This window comes from Sorghum bicolor, chromosome 1 (genome assembly GCF_000003195.3).
Source record: "Sorghum bicolor cultivar BTx623 chromosome 1, Sorghum_bicolor_NCBIv3, whole genome shotgun sequence".
Lineage (NCBI taxonomy): Eukaryota > Viridiplantae > Streptophyta > Magnoliopsida > Poales > Poaceae > Sorghum > Sorghum bicolor.
The window spans coordinates 66,562,889-66,588,103 of NC_012870.2; the positions used below are offsets into that span (position 1 = coordinate 66,562,889).

The following is a 25,215-nucleotide window of genomic DNA, read 5'->3' on the forward strand; positions in this document are numbered from 1 at the left end:
TTAAATAGTGTTGTCTCCTTCTCAATATAATAGCGCAAAGTGCATTTTATTTTAATATAAACAGGAAGGGTAAGTCATTTATTAATATAGGGGAAGGTTTCGCCTAAGCCAACAAAAAAGGAAAAACATAGATATGTACATACACACAATGTTTTTGAAAAAGTCACAAAGAAAACAATGTGTTTTGAAGGAAAAAAAAAGGGTGTTTACTATTCATTCTAATTCAAATTAGAAGTCATTTTGGCTTTTGTGGATCTATAGTTTTTACTATGTATAGAAATAACGTATATTTTGCTACATAGCAAAATCTATATACTCTCTCACCTCTAAATAACTGCACATCTCACTTTTCAAGGAGCTGAGATAAAATTTTCAAAATATGACTAGATTCACAAAAAAGAAACATTTGTATCTTGTAATATGTTTATTATGAAAATATTATCACATTATTAACCTAATGATAGTTATTATAGATCATGAAGATTTGTATCTTTTTTATATATCTATTCAAAGCTTGAAAAAAAATGACTTCAGAACAATAAAATGTACTGTAAAACTATTTTAGAACGGATCTAGTACATAGCAAAACCACAACGAAATATAATTTTGGACATAGAGCAACAAACAGCTCGATGGGATGCGGCACCATTATGATAGGTGATAAAAAATGATTTAGCATGCACCGTTTGTGTCTTAGATCATGCGCGCAACCTGACTCGACTTTTTAATTATAAGACGTTTTGCTTTTTTTTAATATACATTATATCTAGATGTATAATAAATTTATTATATCTAGTCAAAATGTATCTTAATGTGTCCAATGTAACAGCATAGCTCTCGGTAACACTAGAGAGAGTTTGAGCGTCCACATATTACTTAAGTCACCTAGAACACCGTTAATTGTGTTGTATTAATACAAAGACGTGCAAACCTTTAGAGTGGTTGAAAAAAAAAAGAATGGAGAGACCATATACTCTAATTTTCATCGATGGTATCAAGGACAACAGGATATAACAGCACCCAAAACGAAAAATCAAAACGGTGTATAATTTAGACAGAGAAAGTAGTAATTTCTGCATAGACATTTTGGCACTACAGATCGTGGTGACTCAGACTAGAACGATGTCGATCTCCATTGCTGCCATCTTCTTGGCATTGTACGGCTTGTGAGGAAGTGAACCGGAGGAATGTCACGGGCTCGCGTCGAGGGCGTGGATCAGCGGCATGCCGGCGGTGCATCGTCGCCACACGATCGGGTCGGACCACACGCCGATAGGCTTTCTCAGGGCAGTACCACCCTACCATCCCTATGAGCTAACCTATCAGCTCCATCTACATATGCATGGCCACCAATTATCAGACTACTATAATCACCTAGCTTAATCAGCTGCGTGTTAATTTACGACCACTCACTATTAGTACAACAGCTTACTGAGTGTATCCTCGCGCTCAACAATGCAATCCTCAACGCAGCACTGATGAGAAAACAGAAGAGATGTGTAGCTCCGTCGGCTGCCCCGCACCGCCCGTCGTCAGTTGCTCGGGATTTCCTCGCGCGCTGTGGCCCTCCCGTCAAGTTGGCTGGTTACTTGCACGCCCGACGGCGCGGACAGGGACAGCAGCGTGAGGCGTTCCAACACTGCAAAGCACGCGCGCACACTGAACTGACACTGACCTGTGTGTGACCTGCTCCTCGCACACCGCCTATAAATAGCGGATCAATGCAGCAGCATGACCTACAACTCTCATCAGCTCTCAGCACAATCTCAACCTCGCTCCGTACAACAGACCGAGAGAGAGAGAGAGAGATCGAGATTCGAGAGGGAGCTGATAAAAAAACACACACTATTATAGCAATATCGAGCAGCAATTAATTAAGCATAATGGCGCCGAAGAGCCTTGCCCTCGCCGCTCTGCTCATCGCCGTCGTCGTCGTCTCCGCCGGCGAGCTGCCCCGCGGTGCGGCGGGGTCGTTGGGGGCGAGCCCCAACGCCAACACCAGCTTCATTGTCTCCGGCATCGTGCCATGCGCCACCGGGAACTCCATCAACCTGGCCAGCGTCCCGTCGTTCCCCAGTAAGGGACATGCATGCATCGCTGTCGTCGATCATCTGAATATTAGTAACAATTTTCCAGGACATCGATCATAATAATTATATATATGTGTTTTCCTCCTGTCATCTCTGGTCGGGCCGCCAGACGCCCTGGTGCAGCTCGTGTGCGGCAGCACCGTAGTGGGCAGCACGACGACGGACATCACCGGGGCCTTCCTCTTCAGCCAAGGCAGTGCCAGCAAGGATCTGATCGCCGCCATTCTGGGCAACCTGTGCAAGGTGGTCGTGGTCACCCCGCTGGGCGCGTGCGACAAGTCCCTGGCCGGAGCCACCGGGACGCTGTCGGCGCCGCTGAAGCTCCTGGGCATCACCACGGGCAGCGGCAGCGACCTCGGCGGCCTCGGCGCCCTCATCGGCGGGATCGTCGGTCTCATTGGGCAGATCATCGGCGGCATCCTCAACCTCGGCACCATGCCCTTCTCCTTCGTCTGAAGTCTGAACTCTCATCAGGTGGTGCACCTACAGGCTACAGGCTACAAAGGGCTGCTGTCCTGGACGAGCTGCCTACATGTTAATCTATCGACGGCGCCAATGAATTATTTATTATAAATAACTAATTAAGAAGAAATCAATACGTGTAGCGGTGGATAATGTTCATTTGGGCTGCTTTATTAGTTATATACTTTGTGTCCCACATCACATATATATGTGCTATATACGACCGACGTACTGTACCTATTAATCTTTTAATCTCGTACCATGCATGCATGCTTGCTTCAAAGAAGCACATGAACATATGTACCGTGTGTATCGCTCTTTGTTGCCTCGTCTCGCTTGTTTGTGAGAAGATAGAAAAGGAGAGGTTATATATGTGTGATTATTATTGAACCTGTTGCTTGCATTGTCAATCGAGCATTATTGTTGATCTTGATCAGCGCATTCTACGAAGACACATGGCCTGTTTCATTTTGCTATAGACGCGTGTCACATTTTTTTTATGGAAACCAACAATCAAAATGCAGTTTTATCCGGTTAGATCTCTTTTGTAATCAACTTGGGAATCAATCAATGTCGGATCGGAAAAATTAATCCGTGACCCTATCTCTAATCTCTAACTGTAGGAGACCTTCGATCAACATCGATCGAGAGAAACATCCTCACAACACACACCAACACCCTGTCAAACTCTGCACGCGGTGCACAAGCAATACAACTCTCCTCGTAAAGTGGACATAATGTCATCCTATGTCTAAAACAATATAAATCTATGTCCTGCATACACATCACTCTCTGAACTACTGTGTGTGATTCATTAGATTAATTGTTTGAGGTAAAAAACACCAACAACAACCACTAATTGTGTGAACCTTAATTATATGTTTACAAAAGTTGAATAAGCTATATAAAAATTCAACACAATTTACAAATATTGATTTCTTTGTTTAACTCTTGCAGTCATCAGACTGTTGTTATCTCATTGAGCGAGAGGCCGAGAGCCTTTTTTTTTCTCGAATACGCAAAAGGTTTGCGCATCTTTGTATTAAGTAGAAGTAGTTTTTTTACAAAAGCGCCGAGGCGCTAGCGGCGGAGGTTTTACAGGTGGTACAAGAACATTGCCTTCCCCACAACACGACATGCTAACTACTCCCGAACTAGACAACCTAAGTTCCGAGCCCCGGCTTGTATCCAGAGATCTCCAGAGATTTTGATGGTCGACAGAAACTGACCAACTGTGGCCGAGGAGCCCCTGAAGCAACGCGCATTGCGTTCTTTCCAAATCTCCCATGCTACCAAGACGAATAAAGAGTCCGCTCCTTTACGCTTATCTCCGTGCCATCTGTGCCTCCAGTTCTCCCACCAAGTTAGCCAGTTATCAGCTCCGATCTGCGACGCGTCGGAACCCAGAGTGGCCAAGACGGTCCACCAAATTTGCCGCGAGAACGAACATGCGGCGATGATGTGGTCGATGGTCTCGGGCTCCTGGTCACAAAGGTAGCACCGGTCTGCTGCCTCCAGCCCGTGTCGGCGTCTTCTGTCGGCTGTCCAGTGGCGTCTTCTGACGGCGAGCCATAGAAAGATTTCCATACAAGATTCTCTAGATACAGATATGTACTGTGTATCGTACACAGTTGCTTAAAAGAGTATACCTCTGAAATCATGGTTTGTTGCTTCGCCTATGCTATACAAATAATAGGTGGGTGATCGAGTTTTTAGATAATGTTTACCGCAGCTATTCGCTACTCCTAACTATTTTTTGAAGTGTTCTTGTACATAACGAAAGAGAAGGCTTTCAGAATGCCTACAAGGTGTTCTCTCTGTGTTGCATTAGTTTTCTACTGACTGAGCAGGCCTGGTCATGGCCGACCCAAGCAGTGGCACCGGTTCCAGTGTTCCACTGCAGGTTCAGAGTACATTATGTTATTTCTCCGTTTTCATAAGATTAGTATATTTTGCTTAGGTCTTGTTTACTTGTGAAAATTTTTTGGACTTTAACACTGTAACACTTTCGTTTGTATTTGACAATTATTTTCCAACTATAGACTAACTAAGGTCAAAAAATTTGTCTCGTAAATTATAGACAAACTGTGCAATTGATTTTTTTCGTCTATATTTAGTAATTCATGCATGTGTCACGAGATTTGATGTGATGGAGAATTTTGAAAATTTTATAGATTTTGGGTGTAACTAAACAAGGCAAGGATGGTCAAAGCAAGCAACACGTTGGTCCATCTCTCTCCCTCGTCTAAAAGTTGGCACGATCGATGGAGGTCTTCCAGCAAACGCAAGTTGAAGCACGCGTGCGAAGAATTTCGTACTCTGCTCAAGTGCACATAATAACGGCCGCACCACTACCGCAGGTTATGTATACACTGATGCAAATATATATGCATGTGCACTGCCGATGCCGGAAATAATAAAAGACGTCCTCCATGTGTGACGACGACGCTGATGTGTGCGCGCCCGTCCGTGATTGATATATATATATATATATATATATATATATATATATATATATATATATACACACACACACACTCCTGTGGCTCGAAGCACACACACACGGCAGCACGCATGCCCGGACGACGGGCCGTACGTGACCCGTGATGCATAGATGGGCATGGGCGCCTGGTGGTTCGATCGTTCCACTCCACACGTTGTGCATGCATGCTCCCCGCGCAGGCATGCGACGAGCTAACCATCTCTCGGCAGCTTCTGATTGGGTGCCGCGCCGCTGCCACTGCCACTGCCATGAAAATCGACAAAGGCGCTCGCTTTCGCTTGCGATGACTGTGGATGCATGGACCATCTGGCCGCCCGGCCGATCCGCATGCGCGCAGCTCGGGCGACCCGCGCCTTTTGGCTGATTCGGACGAGAAAAACGAACGAGAAAGCGATCGATCGATCCGGGCCGAATCCGGCAACTTGCATAGTTTCACAATTCGGTGTGGACCTCCGATCCATGCATGCTAATATGCTATCCATCGGTACGCATGTATTCACCGGCTACTGATTGGGCTCCACTCCACCGGTGCTGTGCTTGGGTGGAATCGCGCGCTCTCTGGGAATAATATCGGGGTGAAAAAATATGCAACTATTGGCAAATAGCGGGACATATTTAATTTTAGCCAGGAGCATATTTATCTGAACTTATCTGCTGAATTTACCATATTCAGCAGTGTTTTTCTCTCACAATAAATCAGCGAATATTACTTTCAGTCATGGCTTTCCAGTCAAGCGAATATGTCCTTAAGAGTGGGACCGATTCCCGCATCCGACATAGTTTTTATTTTCTTTTTCAGACTTTGTTTCAGAAAATAACCTAATGTGACATTGTTTTGGCAGTTTTAAGGAACCACCAATCCATTCGCCGTATTCATAAAATCACCTACTACGAAAAGTAATTAGGAGATAGGCTCTAAGACGAACATCCTAAGGAGATCGCATCTGTCAGTTAGATATTTATAGTGACAATTGCTCTTAAGACATCCGTTTTTATTAATTGATTAACAAAGACATATGTTTTAAAACGACCATCTCTAAAATTGGTTTTGAATAGAGGAGGGCATTCTAAGGGCCTGCCTCTATAAATTGATTAGCAGAAGGAGGACTCCTAAGGAGCATGCCTATAGAAATAGTAGCTCAAAAACAAATCATAACTTTTATGTATGAAGTCAGATGAAGATAATTTCATAGAAGAAAATATAGAGCTTCAAATGTGATTTGCAACTCTGTAATTGATAATAAGTTTTTTATTTAAATGTTTTAGTCCTAAAAAACATTTTAGTTTTCAAAATTTTGATATTTAAAATTTAGAATTTTCAAACAATTGGATGTCAATAACGTTGTAGTATACGATACAATCTATAACTTTGTAGTTGACAATTGATGGTAGTGACATGCGTTTTTGTAGCAATGGATAGGTCCAGCTGTTCATTTTTATGGGGGTTAGACGTTAGAGCTTGAGCCATTGGGCTTGTGTGTCCTTGTATTCTAGGTGAGCTAGAGCACTTGAGGGGTGGTCTTCTAGTGTTGACCCTTTGACTCTGAGTTTGGTGTGGGACTTGTTCAGGCTTCATAAAGACTCATATAATAGTGATGATTGACTACAAAACACTATGTCAAGAACATTACGCTAAAAATATCATTTTTCGGTAATAGTACAACTCAATTTTAAGCTTGAATTATCATGATATTATTATTTTAGTTTCTGTTGCAAGTGCGAGTTCAATCCTAGTCTTGGTACAAGATGTGAGGTGTCAGAGAGATTCAAGCATTATTCTTTGAACACAAATATTATCCCTGAACCCCGATATGAGTATGATCTCATATCTTTCTCATGCTTTTCTTCTATACCTTATTTGTTCTTGATTCTAAGTTGACATGGAGCGGTGACAACGAGTATCAGAGTTCATTGAGAATGAATCAATCTAGTGGCGACCTTTCAAAAAAAGAATCGATCTAGTGGCAGAGCCAAGAAATTAATTATAGTCCCTAAGCAAGCCCAAGTATGAGTTCGTCACCTCACTCCTTGGTAGCTCCTCCCAACTTTGCTAGCAACCAACTTGTGTTGTTCACATACCCCATGGCTTGTCGGGTGAGCCAAGATAGCTAGAGTGTGGGCACGTTTGAATTCTCCTCGGAATCACTAGCTAGAAATCTTGCCAAATTGTTCAAGACAATACTGGTTTTAGCTAGAAATATTTATAATGATTCTATATTTTGTACTTATCTGTCCTAAATTATAAGACGTTTTGACATTTCTAGATTCTTAACTTTCATTTATATCTAGACATAATATATATATCTAAGTGCATAGCAAAAGTTATAAATATAGAAAAGCCGAGACGTCATAAAATTTGGAACGGAGGGAGTGCTAGAGATAAGAATCATCTATAGGGACAATTTTCTCTTAAATTTGATTCTTGCTTTCCAACCTCCTTTCTAACCTAGAAACATTTTATATTGTCTCTGTAAGTAAAACTAGTTAAAACGGTCTGTTTCTGAATCGTTAAACAGTAAAACAAAACTATCTATGTTTATGTTTTCTCATGTAAAACAATAATTTTTGCCATCCTTTCAAGAATCAAAATCCTACCAGCTAGCTAAACGATTTGAACAAATATTCTACTTTACTAGAGAAAACATTTATAGCAAGGAACTGAATCTAAGAGGCGTCCAAGAATCGTGACGTATTTTTACTTGAACAAGACCCTCCTTTGGAGGAAATGCAGACCGCTTATGTCATCCTGTTCTGAGAGTAGTAGTATTGGGCAGTGTCCAACTGCTCATTAATTAATTTTCTTCCAATTCGGTCTTGTGCCAAACCGGTTTTGAGCACCTCTTCGTGGACCCAAATCCTCAGTACACGCAACGGCCCGTCAGTCCGTGCGAGTTCTGGGCTTTCGGGCTGCGACGTTCCAACAAAACATGTGTCTTCTCAGGCCAGAAGCCCAGAACACGCGGCCTGCCCAACCGCGCGAGTGCGGAGGGAGAAAGAGAAAAAAAAAAGAAAAAAAAAGGAAGCGGTCGATCGCCTTCATGTTTCAGTTGATCTAACTCAACATGTTCAGAGATTAATTCATCTGGGTTTCGAACCCTGCAAACCTGTGAAGAACACACTCAAATCCTGTCCATTCGAAGTTTCGAACGCTACCCTGAATCTCTCCACGAGCACGTAATGATAAATACTACAGTACACGCGTCAAAGGCCGACGACTCTGTACCGGTACAAACGTCGATCGATCGGACATCAGTCAGTCAGTCAGTGGTTGGTGGCGTCCACGTCGTCCTTCTTGACGGGCTCGAACCGGCCGCGCCCGAGGCCGTGCTGGTACAGGACGGAGTGCAGCTCGACGGGGGTGGCGGACAGGGACTTGATGATGCTCCCAAACCCGTGGTGCGGCGACGACGACGACGACGACGACAGCGGCCCGCCCGTCGGCGGCTTGGGCAGGCTCTGCCCCTTGTGCAGCCGCAGCCGGCCGCGCTGCTGCGCCGTCATCTCCATCTCCACCTGCGGCGGCCCCATCAGGTGCGCCAGCCCTTCCTCCTCGTCCCCGGATGATGGCGCCGCCGCCGCAGCCTCCTTCTCGTCGTCGTCGTCCTTGCGCTCCGCCGCCTTATTCCGGAACGCCAGGTACAGCACCAGCTGCGCCGTGCCCAGGACGAAGCCGACGGCGTTGGGGACCCCGATGAAGTAGTCCCTGACGAGCAGGGAGTAGACGCTCCAGACGCCGCCGTTGAGGAAGAGGAAGAAGGAGAGGGAGAAGGGCATGTACTCCACGCTCCGGGTCTTCACCACCGTCCGCTGCATGCATGCATCACCCAAATAAAAGGCATAGCTAAGCATGTACTATGGTCTTGTTTAGTTCACCTTACAAATCAAAAACTTTTTAAGATTCTCTATCTCATCAAATCTTGGGGTGCAGCATATATATAGAGCATAGATATAGGTTGTAAATCGCGAGATGAATTTTTTAAACCTAATTAGTCTATTACTAAACAATATTTGTTAAATAAATAAAAACAAAATAATCAATATCCAAAATCAAAAAATTTTGAGAACTAAATAAGGCCTACGGTAAGTTGGTTTTAATAAGTTTGTTACGCCTCACCCGATTGAAAAACTAGTGCTCTCTAGTAAATTCCAGTCGTCGGTGGTCATATACATACTACGGCTTTGTTTAGTTCCGAAAAGTGAAAAGATTTCGAGACTGTAGCACTTTCGTTTGTTTGTGACAAATATTATCCAATTATGGACTAACTAGGATTAAAAGATTCGTCTCGTAATTTCTAGCTAAACTGTGTAATTAGTTTTTGTTTTCGTCTATATTTAATGTTTCATGCATGTGCCACAAGATTCGATGTGACACGGAATCTTGAAAACTTTTTGGTTTTCGGGGTGAACTAAACAAGGCCTACTCATGCATGTCCGTGTCAATTAGGCCTTGTTTAGTTTCTAAAATTTTTCAAGATTCCCCGTCACATCGAATCTTGCGGCACATGCATGAAGTATTAAATATAGACGAAAACAAAAACTAATTACACAGTTTATCTGTAAATCGCGAGACGAATCTTTTAATCCTAATTAGTCTATGATTGGATAATATTTCCCACAAACAAACGAAAGAGCTACAGTAGCGAAATCCAAAAATTTTCTCAAACTAAACAAGGCCTTAGTGTTGGTGAGCTATAGTGCGACTGGAGAGTACGTGAGAGACATCGGAATTTCCAGTGGTTCCCATAACGTCAGCACGGAATCAGTAGGTCATATTGCATGGGTCATGCCCTCATGGGACAGCAGGGGTCGCACGGTTTTATCCGGTTTCACAGTTCTTGCTAATGCATTTAGAGACGAGACAAAAGAAGTACATAGTTCTTTGCTAGGAGTATTCTTCTTCTGTTTTTACCTCCTTCCGTTCTCTGGCAACCAGAGCTGTGTTCGTTTTGCTACCCTTTTATGCATGAAAAAAGAAAAGAAAAACTGAACTTGGCCGGAGTTCCAACAAATTAGCCCTACTAGATACGAAGAGATTTTAGGTACAGCGTGGTTAGGTACAAACCTTCAAGGGCATCTATCTGAGTTCGTAGTACGTGCTAGTCTGCTAGATAGACATTTCCGCTTGTGGTGCGCTATAAGTCCGAGAAAATGACATGAGACCAGACACTCAATGACGGGTCAGGAAAGTAGATGCGATCGATCAGCTAGCAGTACGCCTTTTGTGGTATCAATCGTCTTATCTTATTAGCATTCTAAGGTCGGCACACTAGAAATTAAAGGAGCGTATGGTTTCTCGCCAGATATATGAATGATCAGCTTTCGTTCCCTAAGAGAGGCACATATCAAGTCAAGGAAACAGAGACACCGAGACACGTTACTACCAAAAGCGCGAAACGAATTCATACGTACAGCTAGCACTGAAAACTTGCATTTCCAATGCAAACTCTGGGGTTTCATCTGTGGCCGGGTGTTAGCCCTCTCATATTTATACTTTCCTATCCTTCTAATATACAAAATTACAAAGATACATATACTCGTGCGTATTCGAGAAAAAGCACTTAAAACTTGTTCACGAGCTGAAAGCTTAGTAATTTCCGCCCAATAACTAAAGGATGGCCACGGTACGTGATACTCTGTTACTGCGCAGTAGTAACTCATGGACAGGACGTACGGAAGTGATTGATGGGGGCATGATATTCATATATATTCTCAGTAGAGTATACTGACCATTGAGCCCAGCGGTGCCGCGTACATCCCTATCGTGATCGCGGCGCACAGCAGCCCCACGGCGTCGAGCCGGGCGCCGCCGTGCAGCGCCAGCAGCGCCACCGCGACGACCACGGCGAGGAACCCGACGTTCACGGCCAGCACCAGCTTGCCCATCTTCGCCTGATCAGATCAAAAACCACAGCAGCAGACATTGCTCGGGTCAGAATTCCGGCCGTCGCCGTTCGATTAATTCGGGAGCGAGCGACGTTGCCAAGCTATAAGGATTATGCTACTGCTGTATATATGTACATGAAGTGATCGAACCTTGGTCTCCCTGGGCGCGTAGACGAGGTAGAGCGTGACGTAGACGGCCTCGAGCGCGGCGCCGGCGCCGTTGACGGTGACGACGAGGAGACCCTTGGGCTTGAGGAGGCCGTAGAAGGTCCAGAGGCTGGTGCTGAGCAGGGTGGTCACGTACGGCAGCCACGTGAAGTCCCCCGTGCTCTTGTTCCTCACGATCCGCCGGAACGTCGCGCTGGATTCCATTCCATTCCATTCCGTGGAAATTAAACAAAAAACGAGAGATATGTGTACGTACGTACATAGCAGGAATTGCGTGGAACGGGATGGAACTCACATCGGCGACGCGAAGACGAGGATGGAGATCACGTTCCCTGCAGGTGTGAGGCAGGGTAGAAGATCAAAATCACCAAGGGGGGAACTGGAACTGGTTGGTTGGTGTTGAAGTGGAAAAAAAGGGGGCAAGCTAAGGAGACACGCGTAGGATAGCCTCCGGTGAGGATGAAACACTGACCTGCGATCCCGACGAGGAAGCTCGGAGTCGTCATGGCGAGCGACGACTCTGTTGTTCCGCGACCGCGAGGATGGACGGACGGACGGACGGACGCGGACACCGGAGAGGGTATTATGTAACACTAGCTATGTGACACTGCCTCACAGTCGCGCGCGCAGCGCAGGAAATAAAGGTGGTGTTTGCATTGGTTGGTGTTTGTATCGTTTCTGGGAAACACGACGAGCGCACGCCTCACCACACCGGGCTCGGATTCTGGAGCAAAAAGGCGTACTCATCTATTATATATACAATGGACGAACCAGAGCACACGGCCGGCGGGCACCGGCTCTCCGGCCGTGCCGTGCCCGTGTGGGTGTTACATACAGAGGACAGAGCACGCGGCGAAATCCGTCTCAAACACTTGCTTGACCTCAGGATGTTTCACCTGTTCCCTAACTTAGCAATTACACTCGGTACTACCCACTCTCTGCTTTTTCGTCGAGTGTGGTAAGCGACCGGCCAGCCGGGAATCGCAACCGCGTGCAGCGTGCTTCATTCATTGGCGGCCTGGCCATACGCGTGTCAGCAGACGCAGGGAGTAGTCACCGCAGCTGAGCTGAGAGCGCACCACTACTTTGCTCCGGTTCGTGGTTTTAGCAGGAGCAGGTACAGTGTCGCCCGAAATGATCCGCGGTAGATGGACGGCGAATCCAAACACCACTGAGTCTGGGATGAACGGCGCGCGGAAGCTCACCGGCAGTGGAAGGTGACGCTGACGTCCGGCCGGCGGGCCATGGGGAGGGGCCGAGAGGAGGGGGACAAAAGACATGCAGGTCGCGCCGGCCCCATGCATGAAACGTTGTAGAGCCTGACACGTCGCGGCGCTGGGGCGACGCGGATGGTGGCAAGCGAGTCCGCGTGCTGGCGGCAGCGCATAAAAAAAGGGCCCGAGATATTCTGGAGGAGATCGGGGAGAAAGCGAGACGGGGTGACATCGCCTGGTGACTGGTCCGGAGCGGGGCAGCCTCGCCGCGAACCTGGATTGATGGAAGGACGTCAGGCGATCCGTCGCCATGTTCGGTATAGGAACGTTATTTTTTTTTTCTTTCACGATAAATCAATATCGATATAAGCTCAATTTCAACGAATAAGAAAAAATAGCAAGGTCTACTTGCACGACAAGGAAGCTGCACATTACATAGTGAGTAATTAATTGTGCATTGTTGCTACTCTTTTATATAGACCTTGTTTAGTTTTCAAAATATTTTACAAAATTTTTCAGATTGCATGTCACATCGAATATTTTACGGCACATGTATGAAGCACTAAATATATATAAAAGAAAAAAACTAATTGTACAGTTTAATTATAATTTACGAGACGAATCTTTTGAGCCTAGTTAGTTTATGATTGGACAATATTTATCAAATACAAATGAAAATGCTACGGTGTTCATTTAAAAAAAAAACTAAACAAGGCCATATTCTATCACAATTGCTAACACTAACTACAGTTCTCTCGGGCTGGGCACTGTCTGACTGGTAGTGTTCAAGCTGGGTAACCTGCACGTAGGCCTTGGCCTTGTTTAGTTCCACTCAATCTTTTTTTTCAAAATTCTGTCACATCGAATCTTATGGCACATGCATGAAACATTAAATATAGATATAATAAATAATTAATTGCACAATTTACCTGTAATTTACAAGACGAATCTTTTGACCCTAGTTAGTCCATGATTGGACAATAATGATAAATAAAAATAGAAGTGCTACATTATCTAAAAACTTTTCACCTCCTCAACTAAATAAGGCTTGTTGAGTTCGTGAAAATTTTTGGGTTTAACTAATGTAGAAATTTCGTTTGTATTTGGTATTGTTCAACCATGAACTAAATAGGCGTAAATGATTCGTCTCAGAAATTATAGATAAACTGCATAATTAATTATTTCTTACTTATATTTAGTGTTTTATGTATGCATTTAAAGATTTTATATGATGGAGAATCTTGAAATTTTTTTAAACTCAAGGTATTAGTCACAAGACACAAATCAAAACGGCAAAAGTTCCAACAAAGTTTCGAGCGTCTACTGAGTTCTAACCCAAGCCCACAGTATACATGGGCCGGCCCAAATCTGGGCGAAACGACCAAGCTTGCCAAGGAAGCTCCTCCTCTCGGCCTCTCGGGACTCGGTGAGGGGAAAGCAAGGAAGAGAGGGAAAACCCAATTCATTTCCCGCCCAAACATCCAAACCGCCCGCCGCCGACTCCCGCTCCGGCGATGTCGGCGACCACGGCGTCTGCCAGTCAGCCCTCGTCGCAGCAACCTCCGCCGCCACCGCCTAATGCCGAGGCCGTCCTCCGCCTCGCCTCGCGCGACCCCTCCGCCGCGGTGCCCCTCCTCCCGGAGCTCCCGCCCGATGACCTCGCTGACATCCTCTCCTCGCTCACCGCCGCCTCCCCCGCGGGCCACCTCGCCCTTCTCCCGGCAATCCTCGCGCTCTCCCCCTCCCCTTCCTCCGCCTCCACCGCGTTCGCCGCCCTCCTCTCCGCGCCCAGCTGGCCCTCCTCCACGCTCCTCGCCGTCGCCGCACTCATCCGCGACCTCCCGTCGGCCTACCGCACCCGCATCCCCGCCTTCCTCGGGAAGATCATCTCCCTCCTCCCAAGTGCAGATGCCCAGGACCTCCCGGCCCTCGCCTACCAGCTCCTCCTGCTCGCGTCCAAGCCGCTCTACCCGCGCGTCGTCCTCGCGGGTCTCCTGCGCTTCTTCGGCGGCCGCCGCGGCGCCCGCGTTCGCGCGCCGCCGTCCATCGCGCGGCAGGTCGAGAGCACCGCGCTGATGAACGTCGCGTTCGCGGTCAAGCAGGACCCCGCGCTGGCGAGGGAGGTCCTGGCCGCCGTCAAGGCTGACGCCGCGGGCGCTCTCAGTGGATTCGCGGTGGCAGTGATGCTGTTCGTGGCCAGGGTACGGAGGTTCAACGAGGGTGCCGTGAGTGTGCTCCGGGATGCAGCCGTGGTGTCCCGCCGGGATTATCGAATGTCGAGGTGACAGATCGCTCGTTGTTCTACCTATTAGAATTACTCGTGTTTGCTCTAGAAATTTGTTCTAATCAAATGCGGGTGTATCTCAGGCGGTGCAAATGGTTACCGGATTGTCTGGAAGAGGAATATGCACGGGCCACTCAATGTGTCGAGAAGGGATTACTGAAATCTGTGAGGGATTCATATCTCATAGTACCTGCCATGTTAGTTGTGAACTAATCATAAAGTCTGCTTAGATTCATATTTTTTTGGGCTGTATACGGTGTCCTATATGCAGGTCGACGAGAGCATTGTTGGGAGGGAGCATGTTGTGCCAAGCATTGTTCAGGTGGGTTTTCTCCTGTTAGAAGTCTCAGATGGTGATCAAGGGGAGGAAGGTGGCTTAGGTGAAGGAGTAATGAGCACCGAAGAAATAGGCATTAATATGCTGAAGTCGTTGTTTGAGATCCATGAAATGGCACGAACTGAGGTAGATATTGAAACAGCATGACTTTTGTCTTAACAATGTTGGATCATAGTTATAAATTGGTTTGTTTGATATGACATGATGTGTTTCAATTTTGAAAATTTGGGGTCAGATAATTGAACAGTGCAAGTTCCGGATTCTCTCGGCAAAGCCTCAGCAAAGTGCACCAGTTCTCAGGTCATACGACATAGCAACCTTAGTCAAAATTTACAAAGCACAAGTTATAGTCTACAGTTCAATATGTTTGTTTACCTTTTCTTTTTGAGGAAATGTCTGACCATCTTTTCATTGCAGGTTGCTTGGATGCTTGATTTTGAGCCATCCATTTCCAATGCTGGAATTCATTGCACATTTGAAGGAGTTGCTGGATTATTTTTCTTTTATGAATGACAAGATATCAACTGGTTTGATCAGTTGTGTCTTGCCACTCACAAAGTTCAGCCGTGATCTGAAGGTCTTCAGCCTTAACAATATTTTGTGCTTATGTGGCTGGAAAAGACTCATTTGATTGTTCTAAAGTGTATTTTTACAGGATTACATAATACTGGTTGTAAGAAAGGCGATGTTCAAGAGGGAGGACATGGTCCGAATTGCTGCTACAAATGCTATAATTGAGCTGATAATTGCAGAAAGCAGGAAAAATGAAGCCCGTCCTTTTGAAGACTCAACAAGTCAGCCAAGCTCTAGCCAGCAGCCTGAAACACATCTAGAGTTTGGTAGGGGTCTCTTTCAGGAACTAAGTGGATTGCTTCGGAGATGTCTCTCGCATCAGGTTTCACTGCTTTCATTATAATGTACTACCATACAACTGCTTCATCTCTAGTAAGACATACAGTTCCCAGCATAATTAGTTTGCTCATGCAGGCCAGTGTCAAAGAGATCTTGTATGAGGGTCTTATACGTATTGTTACCTCTGATCCAGCTGTTTCTGACAATGTCCTTGATTTCCTCTGGCCTCACTTCCAAAACTATTACTCAGAGGTAACACTCCCTGACAGGCCCTTTTTTCTGTTTATGTTTGTTGGTCGATGTAGACCCTTATTTCTGAAAATATGTTGTAATCCTCTTGACTGCATCCTTGCAAAATGAAGTTGGTCTCATGAGTTTTTTCTTCTGATTTGCTTTAGGATGCAGAATGCCCTCTTAAAATTGGTTCATGCTTCAAAGTAGAGCATGCCAAGTTATGCATTGTGGAACCCTTAGATTGTCTGCTGTCATGTATCTCAAGAATTCTGCAAATTAAGCAACATAGTAAATGTGAACGGCCACGTGATGCATATTGGAAGTGCTTTGGTTTTGCTGCTTCACAAGATAATGAGGTTGGTTTATCTCATTCTGACTTCTGTTGATAAACAACTAAAGCTTTTGATGTTATGCCTCTCATTCTAGTCTTGTTCTATGTTTTTATAACCCAATCTATTTTCAGGTTGGACGAGCATCATCAAGTGATTTATTTGTGAAAGCTCTATCAAGCATCCAAAAGTATTTGAGGATATCCCTCACAGGTTTGTGATATGTCATAGATAAAGCAAGCCAATCCGAGCACAATAATGCTATTCAAGAGGACATTTTTCTGTGCTTATAATTTCTGCATGTTGACAGACCAGAGAGGACAAAGCCCAGAAGCAGGATCTCTTTCTTCATCATCGGAGGTTGCTCACTGTCATAACTTTGCTATGCTTGGAATCATTGAGGTTTTTGTTGATTCTGCTGCTTCAAAACTGGAGAAAGCCTCTGATGAATCGAAGGAAATGATAGAAAAAGAAATACTGGAGCTTGTTAATGTGCACAGCGGCTTTGAGAAAAAAATGAGCAATGGTAGGGAAAGGATAGCACGGAGAAGAGCGAATGCTGGTGATGCTACAGATAAGCACACCAATGAACCCAGGGAGAATTCTAATGCTTCATTGCAGAAACTTCATGGAAAGAGGGGTAAATTTGCGGATTCGAGTTTGTATGAACTTTCAGTAATGTGTGTCAAGCAGCACCATGCTGATAACTACAACAACGTTAGTCAGCATCCTAGCCAAACTACATTGGACCAGAGCTCCAATCTGACATCTTTTGTACTGAAAGCCTTTCTTGAATTGTCAAAATCACTTGCATCAAAGGACAGTAGGGTTTTCAGAATAAAGCTGCATGAAGATTTTAAAAAGTTATGGCAGCCAATAATGCAGCTTGTATGGTGTTTTCTGTTAGATTCAATTCAAGAAAATGGTGGAAGCAAGAGGAACATGACCCAAGGAAAGAAAAACATTGAGTGCAAAAAGGATCAGTTATATTTGGCTCTGACATGCCTAAAAAAATTCCTTGAGCCAAGTGTTTCAGGAGATCACTCTGGTGATGTCACTGATTTTCTAATATCTTTGGCTCCTCCAAATATAGAGGATATGATGGATGCTGTGGATCTTGACAATAATGATACCACTATGGTTGAAGACCGAAGCACAAGAAATGTCCATATGCTTTTGAACATATTGAAGATGTTATATGTTAGACTTCTTACCCAATCACTTTTACGTGAATCTGAGGTAAATATGTTTGTGATCTGGGATTGAAAGCAACATTGGATGGTTTGTAATTTTGACTGGATCATATCTAGAATTAGGATTACCTTAGGAATTGGCTCTATTATACAATTTAAAAACATGGTAGCACACTAGATGCTTCTGTGTTGTCTCATGTCTATTATGGATGTCTGCACTCACGTAATTTCAGCCTGCTTAAATTTACAGTCACCGGTTACCTAAAACGTCAATATATTTTCATAGGAAGTATGAGGGGTCTTCTAGGCTGGCATTACCTGTACAGTCATAATTTGAGCCCTTTCTATTTTGTTTGGTGGAAAGTACTCTGACCACTTTCCTTGCCTTTGCTTTGTTGTACCATGCAAATGTTGTGTTTCTGTTGAGAATAACTCTACATAAATCTACTATCATGAAACAGCATATAAAGAAAACTGAATTGATATACTAAAGTTCTTGTTCATTTCTGTAGGCTGTAACTGAATTGATTTTGGGCATTTCAAGAAGAGTGCATCCTGAACAAAGGCATATTATCGGAAAATGGGCTACAGATCTATGTAGAAACAAAACCACGCAAAGTCCTAGTATTGCACGAGAGATGGTAAAACTAGCTGTACATCTTACACCAGCTCCAGATGACATGATTCTTGTTTGTGACGTGTCTGCTGAGTTGATGAAATTAATGACCTCTGAAGATGACGGAGATTCTTCTGATACATTTCATATAATTAACTGTAAAACAAAGAGTTCACTTGCTGCTGTCTCACTTCAAATGGTTGAGTCATCTCTTACTGAATTGGATTGGGGTCTTGGAAAGCTTAAAGCAATGCTTACATTAGGTTATGATTCTGCTAACATTGATGAAGATCAACCAGCAGATGAAATAATGCTAAGGTTGGCTTTGGAGAAAGCACTCTACTCGAGATCAACATCAGTAGTTCAAGTCCTCTCTTCCTTTGCACATATGAGCCTTAAGGGTATGTTGTGAGGTACCATAATATGTCCATTTCATTCCATTTGTACTTGTGGCCTCATTTGAACTTTGCATTCTCAGATACTCAAGCAGAACACTTTCTGAAACTGACTGCCAAGTTCTACAAGCTTTTAACTCGCATGTCAAAGTCCCAGATTGCACCTAAAGGCTACACACAATCAGTTCCAAGCCTCAAGTTTCAGAAACTGGCTGAAGTAACTTGCAAGATGCTCACCGCTCCCCTTTACGACTTTGTGTCTCAACAGGTCTTTTTCATCTTCTAAATACAGCATTGATGCGCATAGCTTCTATAACTGTGGTTTTAACTTTTTTGTTTTCTGTTTCCTTTCTTGTGTTGCAGAATCAGCAAATACCCAGAAAGGGAAACATTGCTAAAATTAGAAGAGAAACCAAATGTATCCCTGATCTTATTTATCAGATTGAGGATTATGAGAAGTATCTAATACAGTTAAGCAAACGCACTAAGGTAAACCTTTTGAGACATGCCAAGCGCAGTGTAGCACGAGACTTCCAGATAAAGGATAAATCTGGGGAACAACAGGAAGAGGATCCCGCTCCAGACAATGCTGCAGCATCTGATAATGAGGCTAATAAGGACGCAGGGGGTCCAAACACTCCAGTTGAATCATATGCTGACGAAAATGCATCATCTGAAAGTGAGCATGATGAGGATGCAGGCGGTCCAAACACTCCGGTTGAAGCAGATGCTGATGAAACAATTAGGTCTAGCATTCCATGTGGTAGACCAGTCCAGGAGTCTGAATCTGATAGAGAAGAGGAAGAAATATTAGCACGGAGGAAGAGAGCTAAGACAAAACAAATCGTGCAGGATTCTGATGAAGAGGCGGAAGATGAATAGTTTTTTTTATACATTATTTCAAATCTCAAATCGTGTATTGTAGGCAACATCAAGTCAAGGAATATAGATCAATTGTAAATAGATGGTTTTGCATAAGTTTTTGTGGGCCATCATGTTGATTATAGACCATGCACAGAATATATGTGAAATATAAAAATATAAAATACTATATGTTAACGCTCTTCTTTGGTAACAGTTTTATCTATGAATTTAACGTTAGGAGTTAAATCACAGATTCGGTCAAAAAAAAAAGTTAAATCACAGATCATGTTAAGCTTGTACGTAGTACCTTCAGTTTTTATAGGCATGGAGATGTTATCTTATATATTACAAATCTGTATTAGTGCATGGAGTAACTTATTGACAAAAAGTTATATTGAGGGCTGGGAAAAAGTGTAGTGCACCCATTACTCTATATGCTTGGATAGAATAGAAGTATCTTTTTACTTACTAATTATTAGTCCAAGTGATCCAAACATACATTTATTTTGACGAGTAAAAATAAAATTATGCTCTTAGAAATGATCACAGGTCATGAAAAAATCGATTATGTATGGCCAGGCTCGGGGCATGATTCTTTTACTAGCAACAACCATAAGGTTAGGCGCGAGCCGTATTGGCCGGCCAGAAAAAAAAATCAGGTTGTTTTAGCTTGGCATTTGATCATACGCTCTTCTTGCTTGCCAAGCACATTTTGTTCCAATAGTTTTGTGGCATGCATGACCCATTTGTTCCGCAGTTACAAACGTCTGACAAAATCCAATACTTACGAACAACAGATGGTATTAGAGTCACAATCCATTTTTATAATATTTATACGGAGTACTTCACTTGTTAAATTTTAAATCTGAAAGGAACTGATAAGTCAGACCAATGCCACCTGCCACTATACTTGGACATGCAGCCCGAGCCCGTGAGCACGGCCCAAAGCCTGTCATTTTGGCCCGGCCCTAGCCCGAAGGTCATTGGGCTCGGGCTGGCACGGGGGGTGCAGGCCGTGCTTGGGCTGCACTTCAGCCCCGTAGGCCGGCCCGGCCCGCCAAATAACGACATTGCACAAAACAACTCATTTTGATATCTAAATCTATTCTCTACATCTGTCATCTGTATTTGAATGTGTTCTTTATATTGATGAAGTGATGAAGTGATGAATGTGTTTGAAATCTGCTTTTAAATCTGTGTTTATTGATATGTTATCTATTCAAAGGGCTATGGGCTGGCCCGACCCTCCATTTTTGCCGTGCCTAACGGGCCAGCCCGGTACGCAAAAAGGCCCACGGGCTCGTGCTTGGGCCGGAGGTTAGACATGCAGGCCGGTAAGGCACGGTCCGCAGGCACGACGTGCCCCCTCGGCCCGTTAGACAACGTGTCGTGCCGTGCCAGGCTAGCCTGTTGCCCAAGTATACCTGCCACCATCTTTTGTGATAGTACACCTGGTTATCCAATTTCTTAATCAAAGGAGACAATTCAAATTTCAAAAGCTTGGACATGCCAAGGGGACGTCGGGTGACCTCCCCATAACCTCTTCCATCATTTCCTTGCCCCCCACTCACTCCTACTAAAAGTCTGTTTAGATGTCTTTAAAATTTCAAAAGTTTATAAAATTCTTTGTCACATCGAATCTTGTAGCACATGCATAGAGCATTAAATATAGATAAAAAATAATGAATTGCGCATTTTATCTATAAATCACGAGATGCATCTTTAAATCTAGCTAGTCCATGATTGGAACTGTTTGTCAAATACAAACAAAAGTGCTATAGTGTCAAAACAAAAAAAAATTAATGTAAACACGCCCTAAGCATCCAAAAGCCTATATCTCTTATCGAAACCAAAAGAGGTGGACAAGAGGATGTCGGACGACCTGCATGCAGTCCCATCCTTCACTCAACTTTTGTTTTTCCCATTCACTAATCACTAGAGGAAATAATATTTGCATTTCACATGAGGGAGGGGCATAGGGAGGTCCACCGACCCCCTAATGACACTTAATCCATCTCATCTCTCTCCATCATACTTTGCTGGCCTTGTTTAGTTCCCAAGATTCTTCAAGATTCTTCGTTACATTAAATCTTGCGGCACATGTGTGGAGCATTAAATATAGATAAAAAAAGATAACTAATTGATCTTTTGATCCTAGTTAGTCCATAATTGGACAATAATTGTAAAATAAAAACGAAAGTGCTACAGTAACCACAACCCAAAAATTTTCGCGTAAACAAGGCCTAAGGGGGTGTTTGGGACTGCTCCATAAACTCTGCTCCACAAACTCCACCATGGAGCAGCTCTACAAAAAACTGGAGTTTGTGGAGTACCTCTTTAGGTGCTCTCACAACTCCACCCTTTTTCCTTGAACTGAGTGCGTGGAGCTGAAACCGTTTGGCTAAAAAATGTGGAGCGGAGCTGAAAAACATAGATCGGAGCAGTCCCAAACACCCCATAAGTATTCAAGGAGCTTTGCTCTGAAATTTTTCTAGGAAAGCGGCCAAAGGAGGGGTGTCTATCATTTCTCTTTGCTCTATGAGTCTTTGTATTACGAAATGCTGAGCATTTAAATTTCGAAAATAGAACATTAGGGGACCGGGTCGGGCGACAGACACATGGTGCCTGCAGCATCTCTCCCTCCTTATCTACAAAACCCTCATACAAAGGAGCTCATTTGCACACGCAAAAACTTCCGAGCATTTCGACATCCAAGCTCCCTCCTCTCAAGTTTAGTGCTAGTTAATCTCAAGTCTATTCATCCTAAGAAAAGCCTAAAAAGTTTTTTCAGTTTTTAGTAGTGTTTTAATCTTGTCTATCACTCTCACAAGTATCTTATTTATTTGGCTGATATAAGCCACAAAATACTATTAACTGATTTTGAGAGAAAAGCCAGCGTCAGTCGCCCTCTAAAATGGTGCGTGTGCACAAACCTGCCCTCCGTAGAGGCGTAGATCGACTAGATCCGCGTGCAGACGTGCACAAATGTGGCGGAGCCGAACCCATTCGTGTGATCGTGTCGACACCAGCCCCTCCTCTATATAAAGCCTTACTCTTTCGACTCGACTTCGAAAACCCTAGAACCCGCGCCGCCGCCGCCGCCGCCGCCGCCGCCGCCGGTCCTCCTCACTGCTCGCCGCGCGTTGCAATGGTGATACATCTAACCTCCTCGCAAATTTCTCGTCTCGGGTACCATGGACCGTTGTCCGTAGCTGATACGTAGCCCACTTTCCTCGCAGGGTATCGACCTAGTCGCCGGCGGCCGGAACAAGAAGACCAAGCGCACCGCGCCCAAGTCCGACGATGTCTACCTCAAGCTCCTCGTCAAGGTACTTTCTATCCTCGCCCCGATCTTATGGCAACTGGCTCGGATTTGGATACGCCCCCCCATCGCGTGCGTCTCTCCTCCTGATTTGTGCCTGTGTTTCCGCAGCTGTACCGCTTCCTTGTTCGGAGGACCAAGAGCAACTTCAACGCTGTGATCCTGAAGCGGCTCTTCATGAGCAAGACCAACCGCCCGCCTCTCTCGCTCCGCCGCCTCGTCAACTTCATGGAGGGCAAGGTCTCGCTTCGGTTTCCATTCAGATTTTGTTTGCTGAATGTGCTTTGAGGGTTGATGTCACATTGTGATGTGTTTGCGGTAGAGCAGGAGAATCAGATTGCTGTGATAGTGGGCACCGTGACTGACGACAAGAGGGTCTATGAGGTACCAGCAATGAAGGTGGCTGCGCTCAGGTTCACTGAGACGGCCAGGGCCCGGATTGTGAATGCTGGTGGCGAGTGCCTCACCTTTGACCAGCTTGCGCTGCGTGCCCCGCTGGGCCAGAACACGGTAATGTCCACAGTTACTCTAATTTCGAATTCCTACAGCTCGGTTTAAATGTGTATATGAACAATGGTATCAATTTGCTAGTCTAGGGGAGGCTTACTGAAGTGTCATTGAGCTTCAATTAACAGCTGGTTGGTAGAAATGATTTATGATCTGAATTTTTCTCTGTATGGCTTTGTTGAGCTGTGTGGGGATGTCGCTTTATTTCCGACGCTCTGCCTGCATTGTCAGTTTGATGGCCATCTATTCATATACTCTGTATGCTGTATTTTGTATCTGAATTTGCAGAATTAATAGTTTTATTGAAAAGCTGAACATCTTTCAAATTAAATGAACTCTTGAGACATTCACATTTTCCTTGTTATCTCTCAATGATGAGAACAAAGCAGACGGGCGGTCAGAATCTGATGTTGTGTTGAGTGTCTGCATTTTTGTGCATTCCACTTCTGGAATGCATCTGAGAGTAAGAACAAGGCATTTCACTTGCAGCCGTATTGCCTGTTTTCTAGAACCAAAAATCACTCTAGTCAAGTTGTGGATATATTCCTCGTATATAAGTGATGTCTTCCAATTTACACATGATTGTTGATTTGCTTAATTTTGAACATGCACCTGCATAAATTTTCTTCTTGGAGATTTCTTAAGGCCAAGAAGGTATAACTGGTGCATAGATCTATATGGTTGTCTTACCAGCCCATTGCATTACTACATGGTTGCTTTGGTGCCAAATGGTCTAACAAAAATTTTCTGTCATCTTTCTATTTGTTTGCTTTCTTATTGTTGGTCGATTTTATCATGTTATCATATCAAGAGTTTTTTTTTGGCTGATGTGATAGTTTGGTACCTTTTTAAGTGTTGTTTACTCTACTCTTTCCAATTTTCTCATCTTTGTTTCACCGCTATGTGATAATAGAATGGCAGATGATGGATAACCTTATCCTACACACTGAATCTAATGTGTTGACCAATACTCCGCTTATTGTCTGATGCCATTAGTTTACGAGCTCTCTGTTCATTGCTTCCGAATTTTGTGGACTAAAAAGGAACAAATTGAGGTTTGGTTGTTTTGCTTTTTTTTTGCTTGTAACATTTAAATCATCAGTGTGTTGTGTTAAAATACTTTCATACATTCCTATCTTTTTGAAACATGAATATCTTCATGGTATAATGGGTTGTAAAAGTATAGGGTGGGAAGCTGTTTCTGGGTTGCAACATGAATCTCTTGTTTAATTATCTTGTCAAATATTTGGATGTGCAATAGCATTTTGTTACCCCATTAATGTATGTAACATCTGAATCTCACAATTTACTACATTTCTCAGGTTCTGCTGAGGGGACCTAAGAATGCTAGGGAAGCTGTGAAGCACTTTGGCCCTGCGCCTGGTGTGCCCCACAGCCACACGAAGCCATACGTGCGCTCCAAGGGCAGGAAGTTTGAGAAGGCAAGAGGAAGGAGGAACAGCAGAGGCTTCAAGGTCTAGGTTGTCGCCATATCTATGTATTCTGACCTGGTTGACCATCTTGTTTGAGTCATAGAGTTGGTATATGATATTACACCCCAGTTCCAGGACGTTTGAGAGCTCTTTGTTGTTTGTACACCAGTTCAGGATCTGCAAAAATTTGCTCGATTGGTTTGCGCCCTACTTGAAGTTCCAAGTGACAAAAGCACAATAGGGTGCATCTCATTGGATCCATTAATGTCTGTTTGGAGAACGTCCCATGTTATCCTTTTGTGTTCGAGTCGCATTCAGTTATCCTACAAAGATGAAGTTGTGATGTATCCACTGAATCATACTTATTTTTGCACGTAGTTTGTCGGCAGTCTGTTATGTAGTATGCAACACTCATCTCAACGCTAACACGTCTCGATTAAAGCTGTGTGTGTGTGTGTGTGTGTGTGTTGCCCCCGTTGAAAAAAGTTCTGTAGGGAAAGAACGCCTTGCGTTATGTTCACAGTTTTCA

At 44.1% G+C, this 25,215-nt stretch overlaps 4 protein-coding genes across 4 annotated transcripts; 3 read left to right on the forward strand and 1 right to left on the reverse strand.

Moving 5' to 3' along the window:
* Positions 1,739-2,942, forward strand: LOC8082315 (phylloplanin). The gene is made up of 2 exons (XM_002465255.2): positions 1,739-2,076; positions 2,200-2,942. The coding sequence occupies exons 1-2, from the start codon at positions 1,884-1,886 to the stop codon at positions 2,544-2,546; spliced, it is 540 nt and encodes a 179-aa protein (XP_002465300.1). The 5' UTR covers positions 1,739-1,883; the 3' UTR covers positions 2,547-2,942.
* LOC8083653 (bidirectional sugar transporter SWEET16) lies at positions 8,067-11,963 on the reverse strand. Its single transcript, XM_002467838.2, has 5 exons — positions 11,579-11,963; positions 11,402-11,438; positions 11,089-11,299; positions 10,783-10,944; positions 8,067-8,862 (listed from the first exon to the last, which is right to left on the reverse strand). The coding sequence occupies exons 1-5, from the start codon at positions 11,610-11,612 to the stop codon at positions 8,317-8,319; spliced, it is 990 nt and encodes a 329-aa protein (XP_002467883.1). The 5' UTR covers positions 11,613-11,963; the 3' UTR covers positions 8,067-8,316.
* On the forward strand, positions 13,788-19,625 carry LOC8082316 (Fanconi anemia group I protein homolog). The gene is made up of 13 exons (XM_002465256.2): positions 13,788-14,601; positions 14,688-14,769; positions 14,876-15,067; positions 15,177-15,241; positions 15,359-15,518; positions 15,597-15,836; positions 15,929-16,045; positions 16,192-16,383; positions 16,491-16,569; positions 16,667-17,595; positions 18,062-18,566; positions 18,644-18,828; positions 18,924-19,625. The coding sequence occupies exons 1-13, from the start codon at positions 13,835-13,837 to the stop codon at positions 19,440-19,442; spliced, it is 4,032 nt and encodes a 1,343-aa protein (XP_002465301.1). The 5' UTR covers positions 13,788-13,834; the 3' UTR covers positions 19,443-19,625.
* Positions 22,371-25,045, forward strand: LOC8083654 (60S ribosomal protein L18-3). Its single transcript, XM_002465257.2, has 5 exons — positions 22,371-22,575; positions 22,664-22,753; positions 22,858-22,986; positions 23,074-23,256; positions 24,576-25,045. The coding sequence occupies exons 1-5, from the start codon at positions 22,573-22,575 to the stop codon at positions 24,732-24,734; spliced, it is 564 nt and encodes a 187-aa protein (XP_002465302.1). The 5' UTR covers positions 22,371-22,572; the 3' UTR covers positions 24,735-25,045.